The sequence below is a fragment of the Cavia porcellus genome, unplaced genomic scaffold (genome assembly GCF_034190915.1).
Source record: "Cavia porcellus strain 051 isolate PalLab524CR breed Dunkin Hartley unplaced genomic scaffold, mCavPor4.1 scaffold_16, whole genome shotgun sequence".
Lineage (NCBI taxonomy): Eukaryota > Metazoa > Chordata > Mammalia > Rodentia > Caviidae > Cavia > Cavia porcellus.
Window position 1 is genome coordinate 7,325,118 of NW_026947499.1, and position 21,445 is coordinate 7,346,562.

Sequence of the window (21,445 nt, forward strand, 5' to 3'; positions counted from 1 at the left end):
CTGCCCCCTCTGGAAGAGCTGTGCCCCTGTATGCTGCCTGTCTCACATATCTGGGCTCAAGGCCCATGTCAGCACTTGACCACTATATGCCATTTCTCGTTGTCCCCAAGCAGAGTGCATTCCCTGTACACCACATAGTGACAGATTTTACACTGTCTGGAGCAGGAAGCAGGGCTCCCCAACACCGAGACGGAGGAGCCAGTGTGTGGGACACATGGACCAGAAGAGGCAGCCTCCGGTTCCCAGGCCTGGGCACCATGGTGTGCCCCGCCCGTGCAAGGGTAGGTCACTGAGGACAGAGGTGCTTTCTTATAGCAGTCACTGGCTTTGAAAAGTGTTGCGACGCCGTTGGCCTGGCAGTGAGCGGCACCTAGACCAGGCTGTCTGCAGGTCCCACACCAGAGCAGCTGCTCAGGTTGGGGCTGGAGAACTCGGAGGTGGTCACTGTCCTGACCCACACTGGCCAAGTGCCTTAGGTGAGGGCATCTGGACCTGTAGCATTTACGACACAACCATCTTCCAGGTGGCCAGACCAGTTTCTGCCAGCTGTGCGTGGACACAGGATGTAACCCAAGGATGGCCCAGGAGACCAGGGGTGTGGGTGGAACCCTGGGCTGCGGCTCCTGACACAGCCTCCTGCAGCAGAGACAGCTGAGCCCCACACTGGAGGGAAGCCAGCTCTCCAAGGCTGCTGCCCAGTGTTATCACCTGTGGAACCGAGGGGCACCCTTACCCAGGGCCTGAAGAGGAACTGTGCATCACTGGAAAAATGAAACGTCAGGCACAGGCCTTCGCTGGGGCCCTGGTGACAACAGTCAGTGCGTTTTATTGCCAGTGGAACTTCAAGTGAGGAATGCTGACCAGGACACAGGAGGGGCTGCCTCATCCCACCAAGGGGCTGGCAAGGGGGTGCCCATCTCTCATCCACTCCAGCCGCTGGCTCTGCTCTCCTGGCTGGGTCTCCCCCTTCCAGTCACACCGCCTGGGTTCGGAGCAAAATTCAAATCCACCAGGGACTGCAAGCCCCGGTGCTCATGCCAGGCACCCCTCCCGGTAACCACCACTTCCTCATCCCCAGACAGGGACCCATGGATTCTGGCTTCTCCAACCAAGGTGGGGCCAGAGGCAGCCGGGTCTGGCCGGAAAACTGAAGTAGGATGGCCGCAGTCCAGCTGAGAGTGACACTCCAGGGCCCAAGGCAGCACCTGGGCGGGCACTACCTGTGGGTGTGGCCACGGCAGCCGCTCAGGTCCTTATTGCCTGGCACTGGAATGGCGCTGGCCACCTGTGGGGCACCCACCTTGGGGGCCCTAGCACCAAGTCTGGGAGACAGGATGCAGGCTACTTGTTGGCTCTGCCCTTGTCAGCAGGCGCTGGTGGAGACCCCACCTCTGACTGACAGCTTCAGAGCTGTCATCCGGACAGCAGGGTGGCCCCTGAGGGCCCTGTCCCCCAAGTGCTGGCAGAACACTCAGGAATGCAGATGAAGGTGGGCGTTCGGCCCATGTTCCCAAAGGGCTGCCTTGGGGACACCGAGCGGGCAACCCTCTCAGCCCAGCCCTGTGACACCCAGGCCCCCCAGCTGCCCTGCTGGACCTTGGGGCCTAGTTGACAAGCTGAACGGGGTACAGGCCGTCCTTGCCATCCAGCTGTGGGGTCAAACGAGAAATCAGTGGGCAAGGCCTGGAGCCTTCGGCGTGGCCCCCCACCCCCGCGCTGCCGCCCTGCACCTGCTGGTCCTGTCTTGGTGCCACACTGGGTTTCTGGGCCAGGGGTGGCTTCCTGGAGGCCCCCCGAGGGGCTGCAGTGGGCTGGCTGGGCTCCTCCTCGCTGGGCGGCCCCACGGCCCCCGCCAGCGCATAGTGCTGCTTCCGCAGCTCCCCGAGCCGCACACGCTCCACCTCCAGCGTCTTCTCCAGCTCCAGCACGTGCACCTGGGCCGCAACGCATGGTCAGCACCGTGCTGGCCCGGCAGGGACGAAGCCATGGCCGGCCCCAGCTGCTCACCTGCGTCTCCATCTCCTGCTTCTTCAGCTTGATGAGGGACAGGCCGGAGAAGTCCATGGTGTCTGTGGCCAGGAGACAAGGGGCTGAGTGTCTGGCGCCCACTGCCCCCCAGCCCGAGGCCAGCAGCCCCTGTCACCACCCATGGTCACCTCTGTCCTCAACCTGTTCCTGGCCCGACTTGGTGGAGGCCACCACGCCGGCGGCCCTCTCGTTGACGGCCCGGGAACACTCCTGCAGGCGGCCGAGGCACGGGCTGCGCTTGTCGGCCTTCACCTGAGTGGGGATAGACAGAGTGGGCCGTGGGTCCCTGGCTGCAGCCAGCAGTCGCGGCACCCAGGGGAGGCTCGGACACCAGCGCCACTCACCTTGGAGGCGGCCACCAGCTGCGCGGTGCTGGCAGCGATCTCGTGCGAGCAGACGATGAGCTCCTCGTACTTCCCAGTGTGCAGCACCACCCTGTCTGCCGACTCCCTGCGGCCGGGCGAGCAGGCGGCATCGTGCTCAGGGCCCAGCCCCGCCCTGCCCCAGGCTCCCCGGCTCAGAGCCCAGACCCCGGCCCCGGGGCACCTACACCAGCTGCGAAGCTCCCCAGCCCACAGCCTTGGAGGCCGAGATGAGGCCTTCAGTCCACCGCGAGTTCTTGGCGTAGAATTCCTGCTGTGTGGCTGCCCCCTGGTGGCAGTGCGAGGAGTCACAGGTGAGGGAAACCGCCCCCAACCCTCACCCCTCTCCTACACACACCCTGCAGCCTCCCTGGGCCTGTGCGCCTGGCTCAGTCGCCCTTGGGGACTCTGTCCCGGCTGGCAGCTGCGTGGCCCTGGCCCAGCTCACCCTGCCGCTCTCCACAATCTCCTTCTGCAGGCTGGTGGAGGTCATCACCAGGAGCCGGATGGCCTACAAACCGAGACACGTGGCTCTTGGCACGGCCCCTCCCTGGATTGCAGTGGAGCCCGCCCCGGTCCCAGGCCCGGGCCCACTCACCTTCATCAGGTCTGTACAGGAGTTGAGGATCCTGAGGAACAATGGGAGGACAGAGTGGCAGGTGTGACACTGTGTAGGATGTGACCAAAGCAGGGCAGGGGAACAGGTGGCATTCAAGGGGGACCTCCCAGACCAGAACTGGGGTGGGGCTGGGCATTCCCTGGGGGCAGGAGTGGGACGAACCTCTCATTCACCTCCAGCTTCAGCCCCGAGCTCTCATGGCGGGCCTGGTTCATCATGTCCTGCAGCCAATGACAGCCGTGAGCTGGCCCAAGTGGGCACTGTGGCAGCCAGGGGGCCCAGTGTCTGCAGTCCCAGGACAGGGCAGGAACCCCAGCCCCTCCTGCCCTCCCAGCTCCCACCTCGAGGGCTCCAGAAGCGCTGTCTGTGGGTCTTGAGGCTGAGTGCAAGGCTCCATGCAGCTTGCGCCCAGCTCCCAGGGCTTCTGCAGGAATTAGGGACCCTCAATCCCAGCCTCACCTCGATCCTCTGCACTGCATCCTCGATGGCTGCGGATGTAGCCGCCATCTCCTTGTCGACCACTGCCCCCAGTTCCTCCTGCCGCACATCCAGGCTCTTGGGCTTCAGCTCCTGGGAGGAGGACAGCCACACAGGCAGGCAGATCACACTGACCACAGGAGCCAGGGAGAGCGGTCCAGGGACCCCAGACTCCAAGGTGCCTTAGCCCGGCACAGAGTAGGGACGCAGGAAGTTGGAGGGTGTGGGGAAGGTGGGTTCCAGGCACCCCCAGGCTGTGTGCAGGTGCCAGCACGCCTCACCTGGCCCAGCTGCAGGATGGCCTGCAGGGGGGACCGCACCAGGCCGGGCTGTGCCTGTGCCAGCGCCTGGCGCTCATGTAGGTGCCCCATAAGCTCCAGCGATCGGGTCCCGCACTCCCGGCAGGCGTCCATCAGGCCTGCAGAGGGACAGAGTAAGCTGAGCCTGCACCCGAGTCCCAGAGGAGGCCTGGAACCCCTGGCCGCAGCCACCCAGGCCCCACTTACGGTCAGCTGGGTCGGTGGGAGCCAGGTGGGAGGTGGCACCACCGTTGACAATGGTATCTGCAGCCGCGTGGGAAAACCGGGTCAGGGCTGCCACCAGGGCAGAGGCGTCTGGGCGGAAAGGATCAAGTCAGCTGAGTGGGGGGAATGCAAGGGCCGCCTGTCCTGTCCTCTCTGCAAGCTGATGTGAGGCACAGCATCCCCAGTTCACAGAGAGAGAAGGCCCTGTTCCTCTGCCCCCAAGATACCTACTGGCCACCATCCTGGGCTTTCTGCAGTGGCGCCCGACATCCCAGAAATCTCCCTATGGTGGGGGACAGCCAGGGACCCAGAGGGCACACAGGCTGCACTCACCTGCCGGGGAGGCCAGGTACTGGCTGTGGCCCTGCTCCAGGGAGCTCACAGCATCCAGGGCTGTCTGCGCCCTGCTCACCAGGAAGGCTGTAACACAGAGTGCCGTGAGCCCAGTGGCCCCTACTGGGTTGGGCTGATCATGGGGGGGCAGTGGGGCATCTACCTGGGGAGCTGGTGCAGCGCAGGTGCAGGGGGTCATCCAGGGTGCTCACGGCATCCTGTAGGATGCGCCTGGCCTCGACGGCAGCACACCGAAGCACCACAAACTGCTCATCCAGCAGCCTCTGCCGCAGGCCCTGCTCCTCAGACTCCTGGGTGGTGTGGGGGACAGGACATAGATGTCCTGGTGGCCCTCCCATGACTCTGGTTACACCCCAGGTGGTGGTGGTGGTGGTGGGGGGAGGCCGGGTGAGTGGCTCAGAAGGGTGACCATGCTGTCCCCAGCAGCCACCCAGGAGGCCGAAGCTGTGCTCCTGAGCCCTGGGCAGTTGCATCCGCGGCTGGGAGGACAGCCAAGGGCACCCCTACCTTCTGTGCCAGTCGCCCCTGCAGCTCGGCCCGCTCCTGGGAGCTGCGCTGCTGCTCCTGGCTCAGGGCTGCCTCCTTCTCCTGGGCCAGGTGCTGGGCGGCCCGCAGCTCGGCCTCCCGCTGCCGCACGGCGCTGCCCAACGCATCCTTCTCCGAGCTCAGTGCGTCTAACCGAGAGCTCAGCTCTGACCCGCTCTGCAGACGTCATGCCATTGGCTCAGGGCGGGGCCATGCAGCTGGGTGTCCCCTAGGTGCCCCGGGGCCACCACGCCCCCCTGGGTGGCCCTGCACCTGGAAGGGCAGGTCTGCCTGGCCCACCCAGTCCCGGCCTGGCCTGCAGCACCTGCTCCGTGCGGCTCAGGGCCTCCTGCGTGTGTGCCAGCTCGAAGGCCTTGGCTTCCAGCTCCGTCTTGAGTTTCTCCAGCTGGTCACTCTGTTCCTCCAGCTGCGACGAGACACAGTGTCATGGGGTACGAGGTGGAGCACGCGGCAGGGCCTCGGACGGGGCAGGGCGTGGCCGTACCTTCATCTCCGACTCGCGCTTCACCTGTTCCATCTGGAAGGCCAGCTGCTCCTTCACCCGCGCCACCTCCTCCTGGCTCTGCTGCGTCACCGTCAGCTGCTTGGCGGTGTCGGCGTTCTGCGGAAGGACACAGGCTCAGCGCTGGCCCGGGGAGAGGGATGGGGAGGCGGGGGCGCGGGCCGGGGGGCACCTTGCCTTCCTCAGCAGCTCAGCGTGCGCCTTTACCAGCTCGCCATGCTTCTCCTTGAGCCTGCTGTAGCGCGCCTCGGTAGCGCTCGCTTTCCCTGCCGGAGGAGAGGAGCCGGCTGCGGGGGCTGCTGGGGGCCCTCTCCCTTCCCCCCACTGGCACCGCTAGGTCCCGCGCGTACTCTCCGCCTCCTCGCGCAGGCCCTGGCTCCGCGCGCCCTCCTCCTGCACGGCCCGCAGCTGGGCCAGTTCGTGGCGGAGCTGCTCGTTGTCCACCAAGGCCTTCTGCTTCTGCTTGCGCTGCTCCTCCAGCTCGGCCTCCAGCGCGTTCACCTGGCCCCTCAGCTGTGCCACGTACCGCTGAGCCTGCGGGCGGGCAGCAAGACGGCAGGATGGGACGGTGCGGGGTCTGTGCCCCTTGGGGTCCTGCCCCCAGCCCCTGCCCACCCGAGGCGGCCGCCTCACCTCCAGCTTGATCTTCTCCAGCTCGGTGCGCAGCTGCTCCACCTCGCTCTTGAGGCTCTCGATCTGGAGGTCCCTGGCAGAGGCCCCAGGGCTCAGGCTCGGTCACCCACAGGCCAGACTCGCGCCCTCATCACCAGCCGCCACCACCGTGACCCCCCGCTGGCTCCTGAGCTCTGGTCCAGCTCCCTGCAGACCGGTGTCCTGTCCCGCCCAGCGCTCCTGGCCTCACCTATCATCCTTCAGGGAGCCGTTGGGGGGTCCAAAGGTCTGATCGAAGAGGTCGGCTGTTACCTGCAAGGCACAGTGAGCCCCGCCTCATCCCTGCTGCCAGCTGCCCAACACCCCCCCCCCCAGCCTTTCGGGGCTAGACGCAGGACACCAGCACTGAGGTGCTCACCACAGGCTCCCCAGTGGGGGGCCCTGTGCTGATCTCGATGAGGTTCTCGGGCTCCTCATCCTCTGGGGTCTCCTCGGGGATCACCACCACAGGCTTGATGTGCTCTGCCAGGGCTGAGGCCCGCAGGAAGTTGGGGGGACTCTGCAGGGACAGAGGTCAGGGCAGCTTAGCCTCCCTCCCTGGTGGTCCCCAGGGCCGGGGTGAGGTGCAGGTACCTCAGGCAGCCGGGGGATCTGGATGAGCCGCTTGAAGTAGATCATATCCGAGGCTCTGCGGAAGAAGTTCCGGAGGCTACGGCAGAGACAGGAGGAGGGGACAGGTCACCTGGCAGCCACAGAGCCTCTGCAGCCAGGCTGGCCCTGTACCCAGTACCTGTGGAACTGCTCATGGAACCGATCCCGGTGGCCTTGCAGTGTGTCCGCTGGGAGACCTGGGGATAGCATGAGTTGAGGGGCGCTTCCTCTCCATGCAGTGCTTTGGGGCCCCCGCCCCGCCCACTGCATCTGTGTTCCAGAACCCTCGGATCACAGAGACCACCTGTGACCGCAGCATAGGCCCCTGGCATGGGGACACCAGGCCTCGAGGACACCTCCGTGAGGTTGCTGTGACCATACCCATCCTAGCTGAGGAAAAACGGCAGGCACACTAGTGATTCTCAGGGTGGTCAGATGACAGTGTCCCCCCAGGGCCTTTCCCACCCACAGAAACAGATGCCTTTTCACTCTTGCTCCCCTAGAATGTGGCGTGACAAGTCAAAGTAGCTGAGGGGCCACTGTCTTACAGAAGCCAGGGACAGTCACAAAGGGGCTGGGTGCAGTGGCATAGCCTGTAATCCCAGCAAGCTAGCAGGCTGAGGCAGGAGGATTACAAGTTTGAGTTCAGCCTGGGCAACTTAATGACTAAGACTTTGTCTCAAAAAAGAAAAAGGAGCTTGGCTCAGTATGAATGCCCTAGGTTCAATCCTTAGTGGGGACAAAAAGTCGTAAGTCTGAAACTGCCAGATATGTGGCTCGTGCCCGTAATCCCAGCACTCAGGAGGCTGAAGCAGGAAGATCTCCATGAGTTTGAGACCAGCCTGGGTTACAAAGTGAGCTCAAGGCCAGCCTGAACTGTACAGTGAAATTTTGTCTCAAAAGCACCAAAAAAATGTTTTTAAAAATTTTAAAGTGTGAATCTAGCAAGGGATTTAGCTCCATGGCATAAGCGCCTGTTTTGCAAGTGCGCGGTCGTGAGTTCAATCCCCGATACAAAAAAAAGAAAAAAATCGTACAACTACACCACCAGATCTTCCAGTGGTTGTTTTCGTAACACCCATTCTCCACACAAGCAGGTGAACAGCTCACTGTCACCGTGGTAACTCACAGGAGTGCAGCTTGAACAGCAGCTTGACTGTGTAGTGGTAGAGGTGACTGCAGTCCTGGATGACCTGGATGAGCGGGGCCAGGCGGCACTGGCCCGAGGCCATCTGGGACACAGCAATGGCCGTGTTCAGCTGCCGGAAAACTGCGTGGAAAGGGTGGGAGGAGAGCGCGTGAGCGGCTTGACTGGAGCCCTGGCCCAGGCAGCTGCCCCAACCAGCTGGTGACAGAGCGACCCATCCCTTCAAGGTCACAGTGAGGTACCAGCAAGACAGGGCGACAGCTGCCACTTAAACCCGCCGTGAAGCTGAGAAGCACAAGGTGGGCACCTGGGCTCCCAGACCTCGCTCCCCCCAGGCTGGCTATCAGGCTTGACTGGAACTACCGAGCTGAGGGACAAAGACAAACATAACTGCCTCCTCCCCGGCCCACAGCTTCCCCAGGACAGCGAGCAGGCAGCGGACCAGGGCAGAGGTGATGGGGGCCCAGCGCTTACACCACTGCGCGTAGACCCTGCCAGGCCGGGGCAGGGGCTGTGAGTGGACCCCTGGGGGGACGGGACAGAAAGAGGAGTGAAGCCCCCTCGTGGCCCCTCCATTTCCAGTGGGCACCCTGCCAACGGGACAGAGCACAGTGGACGGGGCCTGCGTGGCTTCCCACAGATGTTCTCAGGCCTTTCCCAGCCTCTGCACCATCCCAGCTCCACACCATCTCTCAGCCCATAAAGCTGCTGGGCCACAGCTGAGGCCGGCACCACTGTGACCTCATTTTGTGCTTCCTCGACACATCTGCATCCCTGTGGGTGGGGGCCTTGGGTTCCCTGCACATCCACTGTGGGGACCGCTGCTGCCTGCTTGGGCTTCCTCCGGGACCTGGAGCAGCCAGGGTGGGATGTGGCCTGTGCCTGGTGGCCTCTGGGCCACAAGGGGCCTGGGTTTAGCACTTGTCTGCCAGGATGCAAAGCCACAGCCCAGGCTCAGGCACAGACGCACTGGGGAGCCATACCCTGCGCCCCTGTACCCTGCCTGTGTGCCCCTCCCAGGGCCTAGCCCCAGAGCCCCATGGGAACAGCTCAGAGCCCAGGGCAGAGCCACCGTGCCTCAACCCGCAGTGTCCCTTAGCGCAGTGTGTGCACCTCACACCGCCGTGGGGAACGCTTCCTGCCCATCCACTGGCAACTCCTGGGCTACCAAGCCCTGGGTGACTTGGGCTGCTTAGGGCAGAAAGCAGGCAGTGCCGCCAAGGGCCTCTCGGGGAGGGAACCACAGCCCCAGGCCGTCCCTCTTGGGCTGGTGGAGTGACACCCACAGCAGGGACTGAAGACTGCGAGCCTGGACAGGCCAGGGCCGTGGCTGGGGCTGGGGCTCGGGAGGTACCTGCTTTGGGATGGGCGTGGACCCCAGGAGGACAGGAGCTTTAAGAACTTGTTTTTGTGGTGCTGGGGGCCGAGTCCCAAGCCTCACACTCTAAGCAAGCGCGACTGCCACTGAGCCCCACCCTAGGGCTTTTTATTTGCTGAGACAAGGTCAGGCTGACTTGCCCAGGTTGGCTCTGAACTTTAAATCTTCCTGCCTCAGCCTCCCAGGATCATAGGATCATAGGTGTGCACTACCACAGCTGGCTTGCACCTAAGAATGCTGTCAGCGGCCAGGGACAGCTCAGTGACAGACTGCTCTCCTCAAAGGCCAGTGGCCTTGGCCTGCACTGTGCACACCCATCGGTCTGCTCGGAGTCCGGCATCCTCTCCGCCCCCACCTGACTCTGACAGCTTCAGCTCGCAGTCCATGTAGTCAAACATCTCCACGGTGAGCTGGAAGCTGTGAGGGCAAAGTGGAGCGGGGGCTGAGTGGCTGGGCCCCAGCTATCCCCCAGTCCCCACCCCCTGCACAGGCATCTGGGCTGGGGACATCGGGAAGTGGGGAGGGGACTCACATATTGTTGACGTCAGTCCCAGCCGCCTTTTCCAGCACCTCATCCGTCACCTCCAGGCCCGCTGGAAACTGGGGGTGCTGCAGAGAGACCCCAGCTGCAGGCAGGATGGCAACCCACAGCTGCCCTGCCCTCATGGCTGAGCAGCCTGAGGTGTGGCAAGGCCTTGGGGAAGGACAGGGCACAGGCTGTGCGGGGGCACAGAGCCTGCAGCCCCCCAAGGAAACTACCTTGAGGTGGAAGGAGATTTTGGTCAGCAGGAGTTTGGTGTAGACGTTCACTAGCTGCCCGTAGCGGTCATGCAAGTGGCCCTGCAGGGACAGAGCTCTGTGAGGTCCCTGCCCTGAGGTCGAGATGCAGAGCCCAGGTGCAGCAGGTATTGGGCAGACAAGGAAACAGAGGTGGGACAGGATGGGGATGGCACAGAGGCAGACACAAAGCCGATGCCTCCCGCGGCGGTCGCTTCCCTGTACTACCGCCCTGTCTCCAGCTTTCCCCTTATCTTGGCCTTGTCATTCTAGCCAGGAACCTCTCCTGAGAAGAGGGTGCTTTGCTCGAGGCAGCGGGCCATTTCCGAGCCCGGATACTTCATGAAAGTGCTACAGGCAGATAAGGGAGAGGCAACCAGGCTGCCTGTCATGCCCTGTCCTGTCCCTCCCACGCCGTGGCCCAGCTGTCTGCAGAGGGCACTGTGAACATCGTGTCCCTCGCCTTCAGGGGCAAGGATGCGATACAGGGGGCCCTTAGTGCCAAGAGCACAGAGACTGAGGCCCTGTCACCCCACCGTGCTCCTGACTCCAGGTTGGGGGGGATCAAGGCCCAGGCTCGGGAATCTTGGAGCGTCCTGAAGAGCAGGCGGGGATGCCACCGCCAGCCCTGCCTGGACAGGACTGGGGTCCACACCGCCAGACTGACTGCCACGCTGGAGAGGTGACGCCAGCCCAGGCTCCACAGGGCCCATGCACAGCTCGGACCCCCCACACCCCACAGCCACCCCAGCACCTACCCACAGGTCCCCGATCTCCCGGATGTTGCTGCGGTAGCGCTGGCAGTCGTGCAGCACCTGCGGGGGCGAGCAGGAGTGAGGTGCTGGCCAGGGAAGCCCACGGGGCCGGGAGGGTGGCACTCACGTTGGCGTGGCCGTCCCGCAGGACCTTGTGCAGCACGTGGCAGAACTTCCAGCTGAGGATGGAGCTGCTGGGCAGTGGCAGGCCGATGGCATAGGACCAGAAGGTGAAGGCCCCCTTCTCATGGTGCGTGCCCAGGATGATGCCTGCGCGGTCAAGGCCAAGTGCGGGGCAGTGCTGGTGGACACAGTCCCGGGAGGGATGGGGCAGGGCCTGCACCCCAGGTTGTGGGAACGGAGGTTTTCAGCCAGGCAGGAGCGAGGACAAGGCAGCAGGAGCTGCGCCCAGACTTTAACTGCTCCCCAATCCCCACCATCCCAGCCTTGGGGACCCAGTGAGGACACAAGGATACGGCGGGCATGCTTTTCCTTCACCGGGGCCTCCTGGCTGTTGATGGCCTTGCTGATGCTGATGGCCTGTGGGGACACGGAGGCAGCTGTTAAGAGCTGTCGGGGTTCCCGGGGGCCACCTGAGGGGGGCTGTCACCCAAGCCCTGCTGCTGTCAAGCACGGTCTGCTGTGACTGTGGACACAGCACCGCTGACTCCTAGACCAGAGCCACGGGGCTTCCCAGGCCCTGGGCAAGAGGACACCACCAGCTGTGCTGGTGGCTTGGGTGACACTGCTGTCTCGCCCAAGGCCCAAGGAAGAGTCTCTTGGCATCCTGTGGCCTGTCCTTGGGGAGAAGCCCCAGAGCCCTGAGACCAGATTCCCCTGCCTGGCATAGGCCCTTCCTGAACAGTGACACTGTCCCCTCCCAGGAGGAAGCCCTGTCACCCATCGGCCACAAGGGGGCCTCATTCCCCGTTCTGCCTGGGCTCTGCCCCACCCAGGAGGACGCTGGGGGAGTGGAGCCGGGGCCCAGCAGTGCTGTCGCCAGATCCAGGTGGCAGTGAGGCTCCTCCTGGCGGCAAGTCCATAAGCAGGCACAGAACAGCGTCCAGCCGAGCCCGAGCAGGAGTACGGATGCCCAACAGGCACAGGCAGTGAGAACCCTGGCCTCCCTGGCTGCCCAGGGTATGGCACTCTGGTCCTCGGCGGCTCTCCACCCCCTCACAAAGGTACAGGGACTCTCTTACCCAAGGGGCTGCTGCCCTATGCTCACAAAGCCTAACCAGCCAGGCAGAGCCACCTGTCCTGTCTGCAGAGTCCACATCACGCCACCAGAGGTCCCTGCTGGCGCGGAGACCAGACCTGCCCGAGTGGCACTGGTCACTGAGCGCACAGCCGCCACAGCCACAGCCTCGGGCAGGACCCGCTTCCCGGTCTCTCCCTCTCTCCTCGCCTTTCTTCCCCTCAGCACTGGGGAGTGGCCGCAGGGCTTTTCCTGGAGCCATGTCCCCAGCCACTATTTTGAGAAAGGTCTTCACTAAGTCACTGCTAAGTGCTTGAACTTGAAACCCTCCTGCCTCAGCCTGCACAGTGCTGGGGTTAAGGCCTGCATCACCACAGCTAGTTTATGATGCAGCTTTCTTAGGGAGGAAACTGAAGCCCTCAGGATTAGGGATCCAGTGTCTCCTCTGATAAAAGGGCAAAGCCAGTACTGAGTCTGGCTGCTTCTACACCCTGGGGGGGCGGGGCGCCCAGTAAGTGGCTCAGCGCCTCCCAGCGACTGCCAGTCCTGTAACCTGGCCTCAGCACTGTAACCTGGCCTCGGCCCTCCTGACATTGGAGCTGGTTCTAGTAACGACTGCCACTGGCCTGCAGAACTCCATGAGGAAGGTGGTGACGAGCCTGCTCCACTGCCCCAACAGTGACACTGTCCGTGCTGGGATGGTGCGGCCTGCCTGTGGTCTCCGGATCGTGGCACCAGGGGACGCAGCAGGAGAGGACAGAGCAGTGTCAGCCAGGCACCCATGGCCCAGAACACAGGCCTGTTGTGTGCAGGCAGCTGATGTGTGGGGCAGCCAGGCGCCACACAAGGGAGCCCAGTGCTCACGCAGTGGGGGCTGTGGGCATCCCCAGTCTCTGTTCCTCCCAGGCGGCAGCCAGGCCTCATCCCAGGAGCGGGCCAGGGTGACACAGTGGCCTCTGGCAGGGTCCTCACTGCCAGGCGTCCTGACACCTTCTCTACATGGGGCCCCAAGGAGGCCTGACTCTGGTGATGCTGCTTCTCGAGATGCCACCCCACTCCTGCTCAACAGGGCCCACTTTTACAGGGAGAGGGGGAGCTCCTGGAAGCCTGGGTCACACTGTGGGCTCTGGCCAGGACCCTGGCTGCTCGGGAGCCACAACTGTCCTAGCAGTGGGAATGCAGGCAGCTAGTCCCTCTACATCCCGAAGAGGAACCTTCCAGGCTCCTGACTTCGTGAGCAGGGGAGAAAACCCAGAGCTGGGGAAAGAAGGAAGGACAATGGTGACCACTGCAGGAGAGTCCACCTGCTGCCTGGCACCCCAATCTCCTGTCAGATCCCTGGAGAGAAGGAGTCTCAGACGGCTCAGAAGAGCTGTCTCCACTCAACTCCCACTGGGTGGGGTGCACTAGGGGACAGTGGGTGGCACTGAGGCAGCCTGGAAGAGCGGCTCTCCCCACTTCTGCCGAGGCATGGAGCCTCCCTGGGCAGCGGGCAGTGTTGTTTTGTGGGCTCCGTGGCAGGAGACCTGGGGAGAGAGCTGCAGGCTAGAGGAGGGAGGGCAGGGGACCTGGACAGGGACAAGTCCTGGCACAGTGCAGCAAACCAGCCAACCACTGCCTGTCCCCAGCCCTGCGGCTGCCTTCTGTCCCTGCCCCCACCCTCCCAGAGCTATGGCCCACCCAGCCTCCTCCACCACCTTCCAAGCGCTGTCACACATCCTGCTGCATGCCCCCTCGGCACCTGCCCTCGGGAAGTCCTGTCTGTCTGTCCCCCTCAACACCTGGAGCGTAAGTGCAGATGACCCTCGGTGCCCATGCAGCCGCAGCCACAGGTCAGCCAGCCGTCCAGCATGATGCCAGGAGGCGAACAGTGCGAGCACATGGTCAGGCTTCCCTGTCCTCCTTCCCCAGCAGCCGAGGACGGCCAGCGCTCACATGGTGTACCCGTGGTCCCAAGTCCCGGCTGGACAGTGGAGCTTCCAGGCGAGCCTGCATCACTCTGCCTGAGACCCAAGCTGCTGGGGTCCTGGACCCCACCCTTGTAGGTACCCAGTGACAAGGGCCGTCTGGTCCCCTGCTGTGTCCACGCTTCCCCCACCACACCGGGGTCACAGATCTGTCGTTGTTTGTTTTACTTTCCTGTGGTGCTGGGGATGGAACCCAGGGCCTGACACAGGCTGGGCCAGCCCCTGCCTGCACGCCCCGCCCCGCCTCAGTCCAGTAAATCTTCCCTGGACACATGGAGAGGGACACTCGAATGCACAAAAGCACTTTCTAGCCCAAGGACTGGGTGACTTAACGGCAGTGTCTCTCTCCAGCTAATAATTTAGCCACGAGCGCTAAACGGGGAAGTAGCTATAACACAATTTCTGTTTTTAAAATCGGCCCTGGAATGAATCAACTTAAGCCTCCTTGTGCTGTTATCACGAGGCCACGGCAGCCCTGGCAGGGACAGAGATGCTCTTCAGAGCGCGGCCAGGAGGCTGGCAGTGCGGCGGGTCATTCTGCTCTGTGCTGCCAAAGCCCTGCGGGAAGGACAGAGCGCGCTCATTCAGGCACCCTGGCCACCTCAAAGGCCATTGATGACGGCGAACACAGCACTTGTGTGGCCAGGCCAAGTGCACTGCGCAGAGCACGCTGCCCTGACAGGAAGCGCCCGGCCTCCCTGGGCCGCCCCTCTGTGCTGGTGGCCCCAGCCCCACCACCATTCCCACTGGGGAAACTGGGCCACCACAGCCCACACGTCTGAGTGTGCCCCAGGGGGAATCCGTGCTTCTGAGAACGCCAGAGTGTCACAGCCCAACCCACTGTCACTTGTGTGCCTGGCTTTATGGGTGACACACGGGAGCCCTGAGTCAAACTCCCGCCGCACCAGTTCTGGAAGGGACGGGGACCCAGCCCAGTGGTTTCGTCCCGGGCACTGGTGACGTCACTGCAGACCTGTCTGTCCCACGGGTCAGGGGACTGAGTCACACCCAGGCAGGTGAGCCCGTGGCTGTCTGCGGCTGGTGTTTATTTCACCAGAGGGAAAACAGCCGCATCTGCACTACATCTTCCAGGGCATGTGAGCGAGGATGTGTCAGAGGGGCGCTGTGGGGCCAGGGGATGGACAGCCCCTAAGCAGGCCTGGCCTCTTAGCTGTCCTGTGTCCTACCCCGCAGTGGGACATGGGGACAGAGCGTGCTCATGGGCATGAGGGAGCCCTGGCAGAGGAGGCTTCCCAAATGGGTGACATCTGAGCCAGACCTGACCTGAGTGGGAGCTGGCAGGCAGGCAGAGCTGGGGAAGGCGAGGCCGAGGTCTCAGGTTAGCAGCTGGGTTCCCTGACGCCACTCCGAGGTTTCCACTCGGGCCACCTGGGTTTCATGCACAAGCTCCGGCCTGCTGCTGGCCTCAGGGCCATGTCTGCATGCTCCTCCTGTTAGGACAGGCAGTTCCAGCCAGGTACAGGGACACAGTCTCTAGTTCCACTACCCAAGAAGCTGAGGCAGGAGGATGGAGCATGAAGCCACACTGTGCAATCAGTAAAACCCAACAGAAGATACAAAACACAGAGCTGAGGAAGGACCCTGGCGTAGAATCCTGCCTGGCACACAGCAGCAGCCCTGGCTCCCACTTACAGCTGCCTCAACTGGGGCACAGGTCAGCACCCCACAGGGACGGTCTCTGTTCCTCTGTACACAGTGAGCCCGGCATCACCACACATCAGGCCCATACACACCCACAGACCCTCCACCCCCCACAAGGGGGAATCTGTTGGTAGATTCATTTTGCAGATGAGGAAACTGAGGCACAGGACCTAAGCCAGCCTCCCAGCTGCTCTGCCCCAGCACTGAGCTGCAGCTGACACTCCTCCCTGCTGTGAGGGCCAAGGAAGAGTCTCAGCCCCTGGCAGCACACTCCTGCGTGCTGGGCACACAGGCAGGAGCAGGAAGGGCTGGAGAACAGGCAGCCTCCCCACCACCAAGTGGCCTCAGGAAGGTGACATGCAAGGGGGGGGGCCTCTGGCCACCTTGAGCTTTAGGAGGTGGCCTGGGGGGACTAGACCTGGTCCTTTCTCTCCCTGCAGAAGGGCGTTGGCTGGCCTCTGGCATCCGGCCCTGGGCCCTGGGACTCTGCTTGCTGCTGGGGACGTGGTGGGGCAGGGGCAGCCCAGCACAGTGTTCAGACGTACCCCAGTCACCCTCTACCCGGGTCTTCCACACTGGGACTGAGCACCTGTGCTCCTGACCACAAACATTCCAGAGGTAGGCAGGAGGGATGGTCTGTGCCCTGCAGTCTGCTAATCACGGCTGAGAAAGTTCGGTGCCATCCCACTGCTGGGATTCTGGCCCCAATGCAATCCAGGAATCCTGCTGCCGCCGAGGCCTGCATGCTTTGTTTTAAAAGCTCCCTGGTGCTTCCAACACTGTGCTGTCCAAAGCAGCAGCCAGCTATGTGTGTCTTCTGAGACCTGACCCGTGAGCTATGTCAGATGTACACTAGATTTCAGCGACTTAGCAGAGAAGCAAAATGTGAAATGTCACACTCAGAAATTTCAGTGGTTATGTGTTGAAAGGGCTCCATTAAGGCCACATTGGATTAAATTTTAAAAAAAAATCAACTCCCACCACTGTGGGAGGCTCAGGCAGGAGGACCGAAAGTTGGTGCCTGACAGGACCTCTTCCGAAAATAAAAAAAGGGTTGGGAAATTAGCTCAGTGTGAGAGCCCCCAGCACCAAACAACTGATTCAAATGAAATTAGCTTCACCTGTCTGTGTGCTCTTCTAGTGGCTGCTGGATGAGCCACAAGTGTGTCCAGGCTCTTCTGCATCTGTCAGGCAGGGCGAGGACTCCCAAGCTGCTGATAAACGTCAGGCTTTGCAAGATCTCCCTGCTGTGCGGGCTGTGCAGTTCTGTCACCAATCTGGACATGCCAGCCTCTGAGCTGCCTCTGCTCTGTGACTGCCACAACAAACTGCCTCTAGCAGGCTCAGTGGCTTAAAACAGAAGTTTAGGTCCTGCGGCCCACAGAGGGGCCCCATTCCTCGGTGGTTCCTTCAAAGCCGCCTGTGGGCAGTGTAGCCTTAGATTGCATCATTCCGACCTCTGCTGCCTCTTATCGGTACCTTAAGAGCCTGTGGCTCTGCTGGGTCCCCCGACACCCCATGAGCTTGCCCAGGTGCAAGTCAGGTGCTGTGCACCCCAGACCCCTGTGCTTTATCAACTCTGCCCAGTACTGTACCACACGCACTGGTTCCAGGGACCACGGCACAACCATGCCGTTACCTGGCTGCCTCCATGGTTCTCTCCTTACAGCAGCCTGGGAGCAGCTCTCTACACAGGACAGGAAGTGTTCAGGAATGAAGCAACTTGCTCAGAGACACCAGCTAGGAATCAGGTCTTCCTGCTTACAAGCCTGCTTCCTGAAGGCACGTCAGCCTTTTTATTCCACGTAGTACCAGGGATTGAGCCCAGGACCTTTACACTGAACTGTATCTCCACCCCTTTTCACTTCTGATTTCTAGATAGGGTCTCACTATGTTACCCAGGCAAGGCTCAAACTTGCCACCCTCCTGCCTCGGCCTCCCTAAGTACAGACCATTGTTTGAACACCACAGCCAACTTTCAGGCTCAGCACACAGGTCTAATGTATTCTGTAGCACTCTGTACACAGAAGACAACAGTGAGAAGCAGCCACTAAAATCCTGCCCCTCTGTTTGAAAAGAGGCTTTCTCCCTTAAGGAACTAAAACCACAGAAGAGAACATATAGCTTCTGTTCTGCACCTCAGGACTTCCTGACCCACCCGCCACAGGCTCAGGCTGCCCAGAGCAAAACCTGGCGCTCCTGAGAGCTTATGGCAGAGACCACAAGAAACAGGGCGTGGCCTGTCCAGAAAGCAAACTTGGGAGCGTTTGTCTTCCTCCTGACCCAAGAAAGGACAAACACCGCTGGTAGGCAGGGAGGAGTAAGCTCCTGAGTCAGCCCCAAGGCCCCGGCAGGCAGCTTTGGTCAATGTCACGGTGGGCCGTGCCTTCAGAAGGGAAGCTATTTTCCACCCCCAAGGAGACACAGAAGCAGTAGCCCGGTCCCTCCAGGCCCTTTCCACTGGGGAGCCTGGCTGGCAGCTCACTAGATATTTCTGGGAACAATCTAATTAAATATTAACCACTTAGAAAACCTGGTTCTTACAGCCTCCCTTCGCCACACTGAAGACAAACCCAGCCACAGCACCCCACCTCCATGGGCACTGGCACCAAAACATACGGTCTTAGGTCAGATTCTGCCTCTGACAGCCAGGAACGTGGCCCCATCATTTCTGAGCAAGACCAATGTACTCCGCCTTTTAAATAAAAAAACTGGGTAAATAAAGTTTCTGACAACACTTAGGCTCTCTCTGCCAATTCTAAGTGTCTCTCGCTGCGTTCTGCAAGTTTCTGGCACAATTAATTGTGTTAATGACTTTAAATTAAATGCCATGCTTGTTTTTTTTATGACAGGCTCTCTAGGCTGGGCCAGATGACAATGACAGCAATCACATGGACACATTAATCTTTTGCAAGCAGAATGACTTCAGCACTGGGAGGACGGAGCCTTGACATCCTGGGGTTCCATTTTCACTTTCATTGTCACTAAGAGGTGAGGTCCCCCAGTGTTTTCTCTTATTTTAAAAAAAAGCATGTGCACCCTGACTTGTTCTGAAAGCCACCAATCTCTTCTGGGACAGAAGAGAAGGAACTTGCTCCGGGAACCCAGAAATGCAAATGTCACTACCTGCTTCAGACTGGCTTCCTCATTTCTAAAGTCAAAATTTTTGGTCATTTCAGTCGTGCTTGACTTCCTTAGGTAAGTAAGTATGTGCCCCTCCACACATCTCCCAGGGATAAAGACACCTCTGGGTTCATCAAACAGAAAGGACCCGGAACTGGGTGTGGAGGGCGCATACCTGTAATCCCAGCACTCAGGAGGCTGAGGCAGGAGGACTGCAGCAAATACTGAGCTACACAGTGAGTTCAAGGCCAGTTTGAACAGCTTGACCCTGTCTCAAAAATACTCTCCTCGGGGAGAAGGCGCGAAGAACAGACCTACAGCAAAGCCTCCATCGCGTGTCCTTGCCAAACACAGGTGTACACACACACCCGAGTCATTATTTACTCTCCACCCAGCACCTTCCCGGGATGGGCCCTCGGCTGGGGCACAGCGGACGCGTGGGAGCGCAGGAAGGAGCCTTGGAAGTTTCCGTCGCCGGGCGCCGGCGTTTAACGAGGGGGTGGCAGGCTAGTTGGCCGAGGACCCCGCCAGCAAACGAGCCCGGCGACGCCCGGGCAACTTTTCACCCGCAGGTAATGAGCCACAGCTGGGAGGGACGGAAGCGGCGGGCTCCTCGCGAAAACGCACGGTGCCCGCGGCGGGCGCAGGACCCCAGCGCGGCCACCGAGCCCGCTCCGGGCTTCCGGACACCGGCCCCAGTTCGCCTCCAGGCCCGCGCCCAGCCCCCCGCAGCCCCGGCGCCGCGGCCCAGGCCGGCGCGGAGCCGCACGGCTTCCGGTTCACCTGCGCCGGCCAGGGCCGCGGAGCTCGGCGCCCACGGACAGCCAGGCCCGGGGCGGCCCCGCGCGCGCTCGCTCGCCTGGGTCTTGTCGAACTGCTCGCGCTCGGCCTCCAGGCTGTGGCCCGGCCTGCGGCTCAGCACCCGCGCCGGCACGCTCTTGATGCTGTTCATCCCGCCGCCGCCGCCGCGCCCGGCCCGGCCCCTCCGCGCGACTGGGCGAGCGACCGCGCGCCCGAGCCTAGGCACCGCGACGCCGCGCGGGGAGGGGCCGCGCCGGGACACGCCCCCTGCCCGCCCGGCCACGCCCCCCTCCGTCAGGGCGCCCCGCCCTCCGCTCCGGCCCTCTCGGCCTCCAGGTGCGCCCCGCCCCACGCCTCTCCCCCGCCCGCGGGGACCCCAGGCCGGGACCGCAGGCCCCGCCCCGCCGCAGCGCCAGCCCAGCAGGAAAAGCGCCCCTGACCCCGAGCCCGCTGACACCGCTGGGGGAAACGTCGGGGCCTCTGTGGGCCCGGCGATGGCCTCGCAGCCACCTGGCGTTTTCCAAGCTCGGGTCTTTATTTAAGGAGTCACACGTGTGGGGTCCCCTTCCTGTGCACCTCGGACCCAGCGCAGCTGTCATCCTCGCCACAAACCCACATCCGGACCGGGCAGAGCCCAGGGGGCCGCCCAAGCGAGAGGCAAAAGATGCCAAGAGGTGGCCTAAGAGGCATGATTTTAAATGCTGGTCGTAAGACTGAAGAGAAGAAAAACAACCCGAAGTTCAGGACACGGTGGCCCAGCCGCGTAATCCCCGCGCTGAGAGGCTGAGGCATGAAGATTGCTAGTGTGAGCCTAGCCTGATTTAGAGATCCTGTCTCAAGATAAAAATAAAAATGTGCTGTTTCTGCTGTTCTTAGCTTTCTTATCAGAATGTAGCTGTGAAGTTGCCCCACAAAAGTACTAAAGAGCCCCCATTCTTTTCAAATTTTTTCTGTTTTTAAAAATTTTAGGTTTGGTGTGGTGGCACACACCTGTAATCCAGGTTCTCGGAAGGCTGAGGAACCAGGATTGCTGCAAATTCAAACCCAACCAGGGCCACATAGTGAGTTCAGGACCACCCTGGACTACATGGCAAGACCCTGTCTCAAAAAACAAAAGAGCTGGGCATAGTGGTGCACTCCTGTAATCCCAGCACTCAGGAGGCTGAGGCAAGAGGATCCTTGCAAATTTGAGACCAGGCTGGATTACAAAGTGAGCTCAAGGCCAGCCTGAACTGCCCAGTGAGACCCTGTCCCAAAAAGAAAAAGAAAAAAAATCATTAGTATACATCTGTGATACATAATAATAGTTATGTTCATCTTGAGAAATTGCTGAGTTTTTTTTTTTTTTTTTTTTTTTTTTTTTTGAGACAGTGTCTTGCTTTATAGTACAGGCTGGCCTTGATCTATGTAGCCCAGACTGGCAATCCTCCTGCCTCAGCCTCCTGAGTGCTGGGATTACAGTCCCCTCAATTTTGGGGGCAAGGTATCAGCAGGGTTACCTACCTGTCAGAGGGAAGCTGCTACCTTGGGAAGCCAGCTGTCGTGGCCCTGTGAGACAGAAGCACTCTTTGAGCCAGAACTCTATCCTGCTGCTCTCTGACCCCTTGCTGTCCTGCCCAACCACTGCCCCTGGACCCTGGAAGTTGCATGGGACACGGCTGTCCTCTCACTTGGCTTCGGAGAGAGATTAATCCTGCTCCTCTAGTTCCAGTAATTGGAAAGCTTCTTTGCCAGAGTGACAGCAGAACAACAATTGCCAATGTTTATTGAGTGTGTATTTTCCAGGTCCTATGCTCAGCCTTTAGGGAATTATCCTGTCTCCAATCCTAGCAGTTTAATCACTAGGCACAATCAGCTGCAGACCACAGTGTGGGCTCCTTCCTCCTTGCCAGCTGTTTCTCAGACTCCTTTCCCGCAGGGGACAGAAGTGGTCACCCCGTGACCACACAGCTCAGGACATCT

General features: G+C 61.3%; 1 protein-coding gene across 2 annotated transcripts; it reads right to left on the reverse strand.

Annotated features, from left to right (window-relative positions):
• Positions 1-790: 790 nt before the first annotated feature.
• Positions 791-19,699, reverse strand: Hip1r (huntingtin interacting protein 1 related). 2 transcript variants are annotated; one of them, XM_063225542.1, is made up of 33 exons: positions 19,542-19,699; positions 11,209-11,272; positions 10,860-11,002; positions 10,736-10,792; positions 9,960-10,040; positions 9,733-9,809; positions 9,556-9,617; positions 7,805-7,945; positions 6,815-6,872; positions 6,658-6,733; positions 6,443-6,583; positions 6,275-6,336; positions 6,046-6,118; positions 5,763-5,946; positions 5,590-5,678; positions 5,395-5,511; positions 5,215-5,316; positions 4,872-5,066; positions 4,507-4,654; positions 4,344-4,430; positions 3,993-4,100; positions 3,768-3,904; positions 3,469-3,579; positions 3,172-3,230; positions 2,989-3,019; positions 2,839-2,901; positions 2,579-2,679; positions 2,373-2,478; positions 2,157-2,280; positions 2,008-2,069; positions 1,731-1,934; positions 1,597-1,649; positions 791-982 (listed from the first exon to the last, which is right to left on the reverse strand). In XM_063225542.1, the coding sequence occupies exons 1-32, from the start codon at positions 19,632-19,634 to the stop codon at positions 1,605-1,607; spliced, it is 3,201 nt and encodes a 1,066-aa protein (XP_063081612.1). In that variant the 5' UTR covers positions 19,635-19,699; the 3' UTR covers positions 791-982; positions 1,597-1,604. The 2 variants fall into 2 exon arrangements, with proteins under 2 accessions (XP_063081612.1, XP_063081611.1); XM_063225541.1 differs by having other exon boundaries at positions 791-1,649.
• Positions 19,700-21,445: the final 1,746 nt, after the last annotated feature.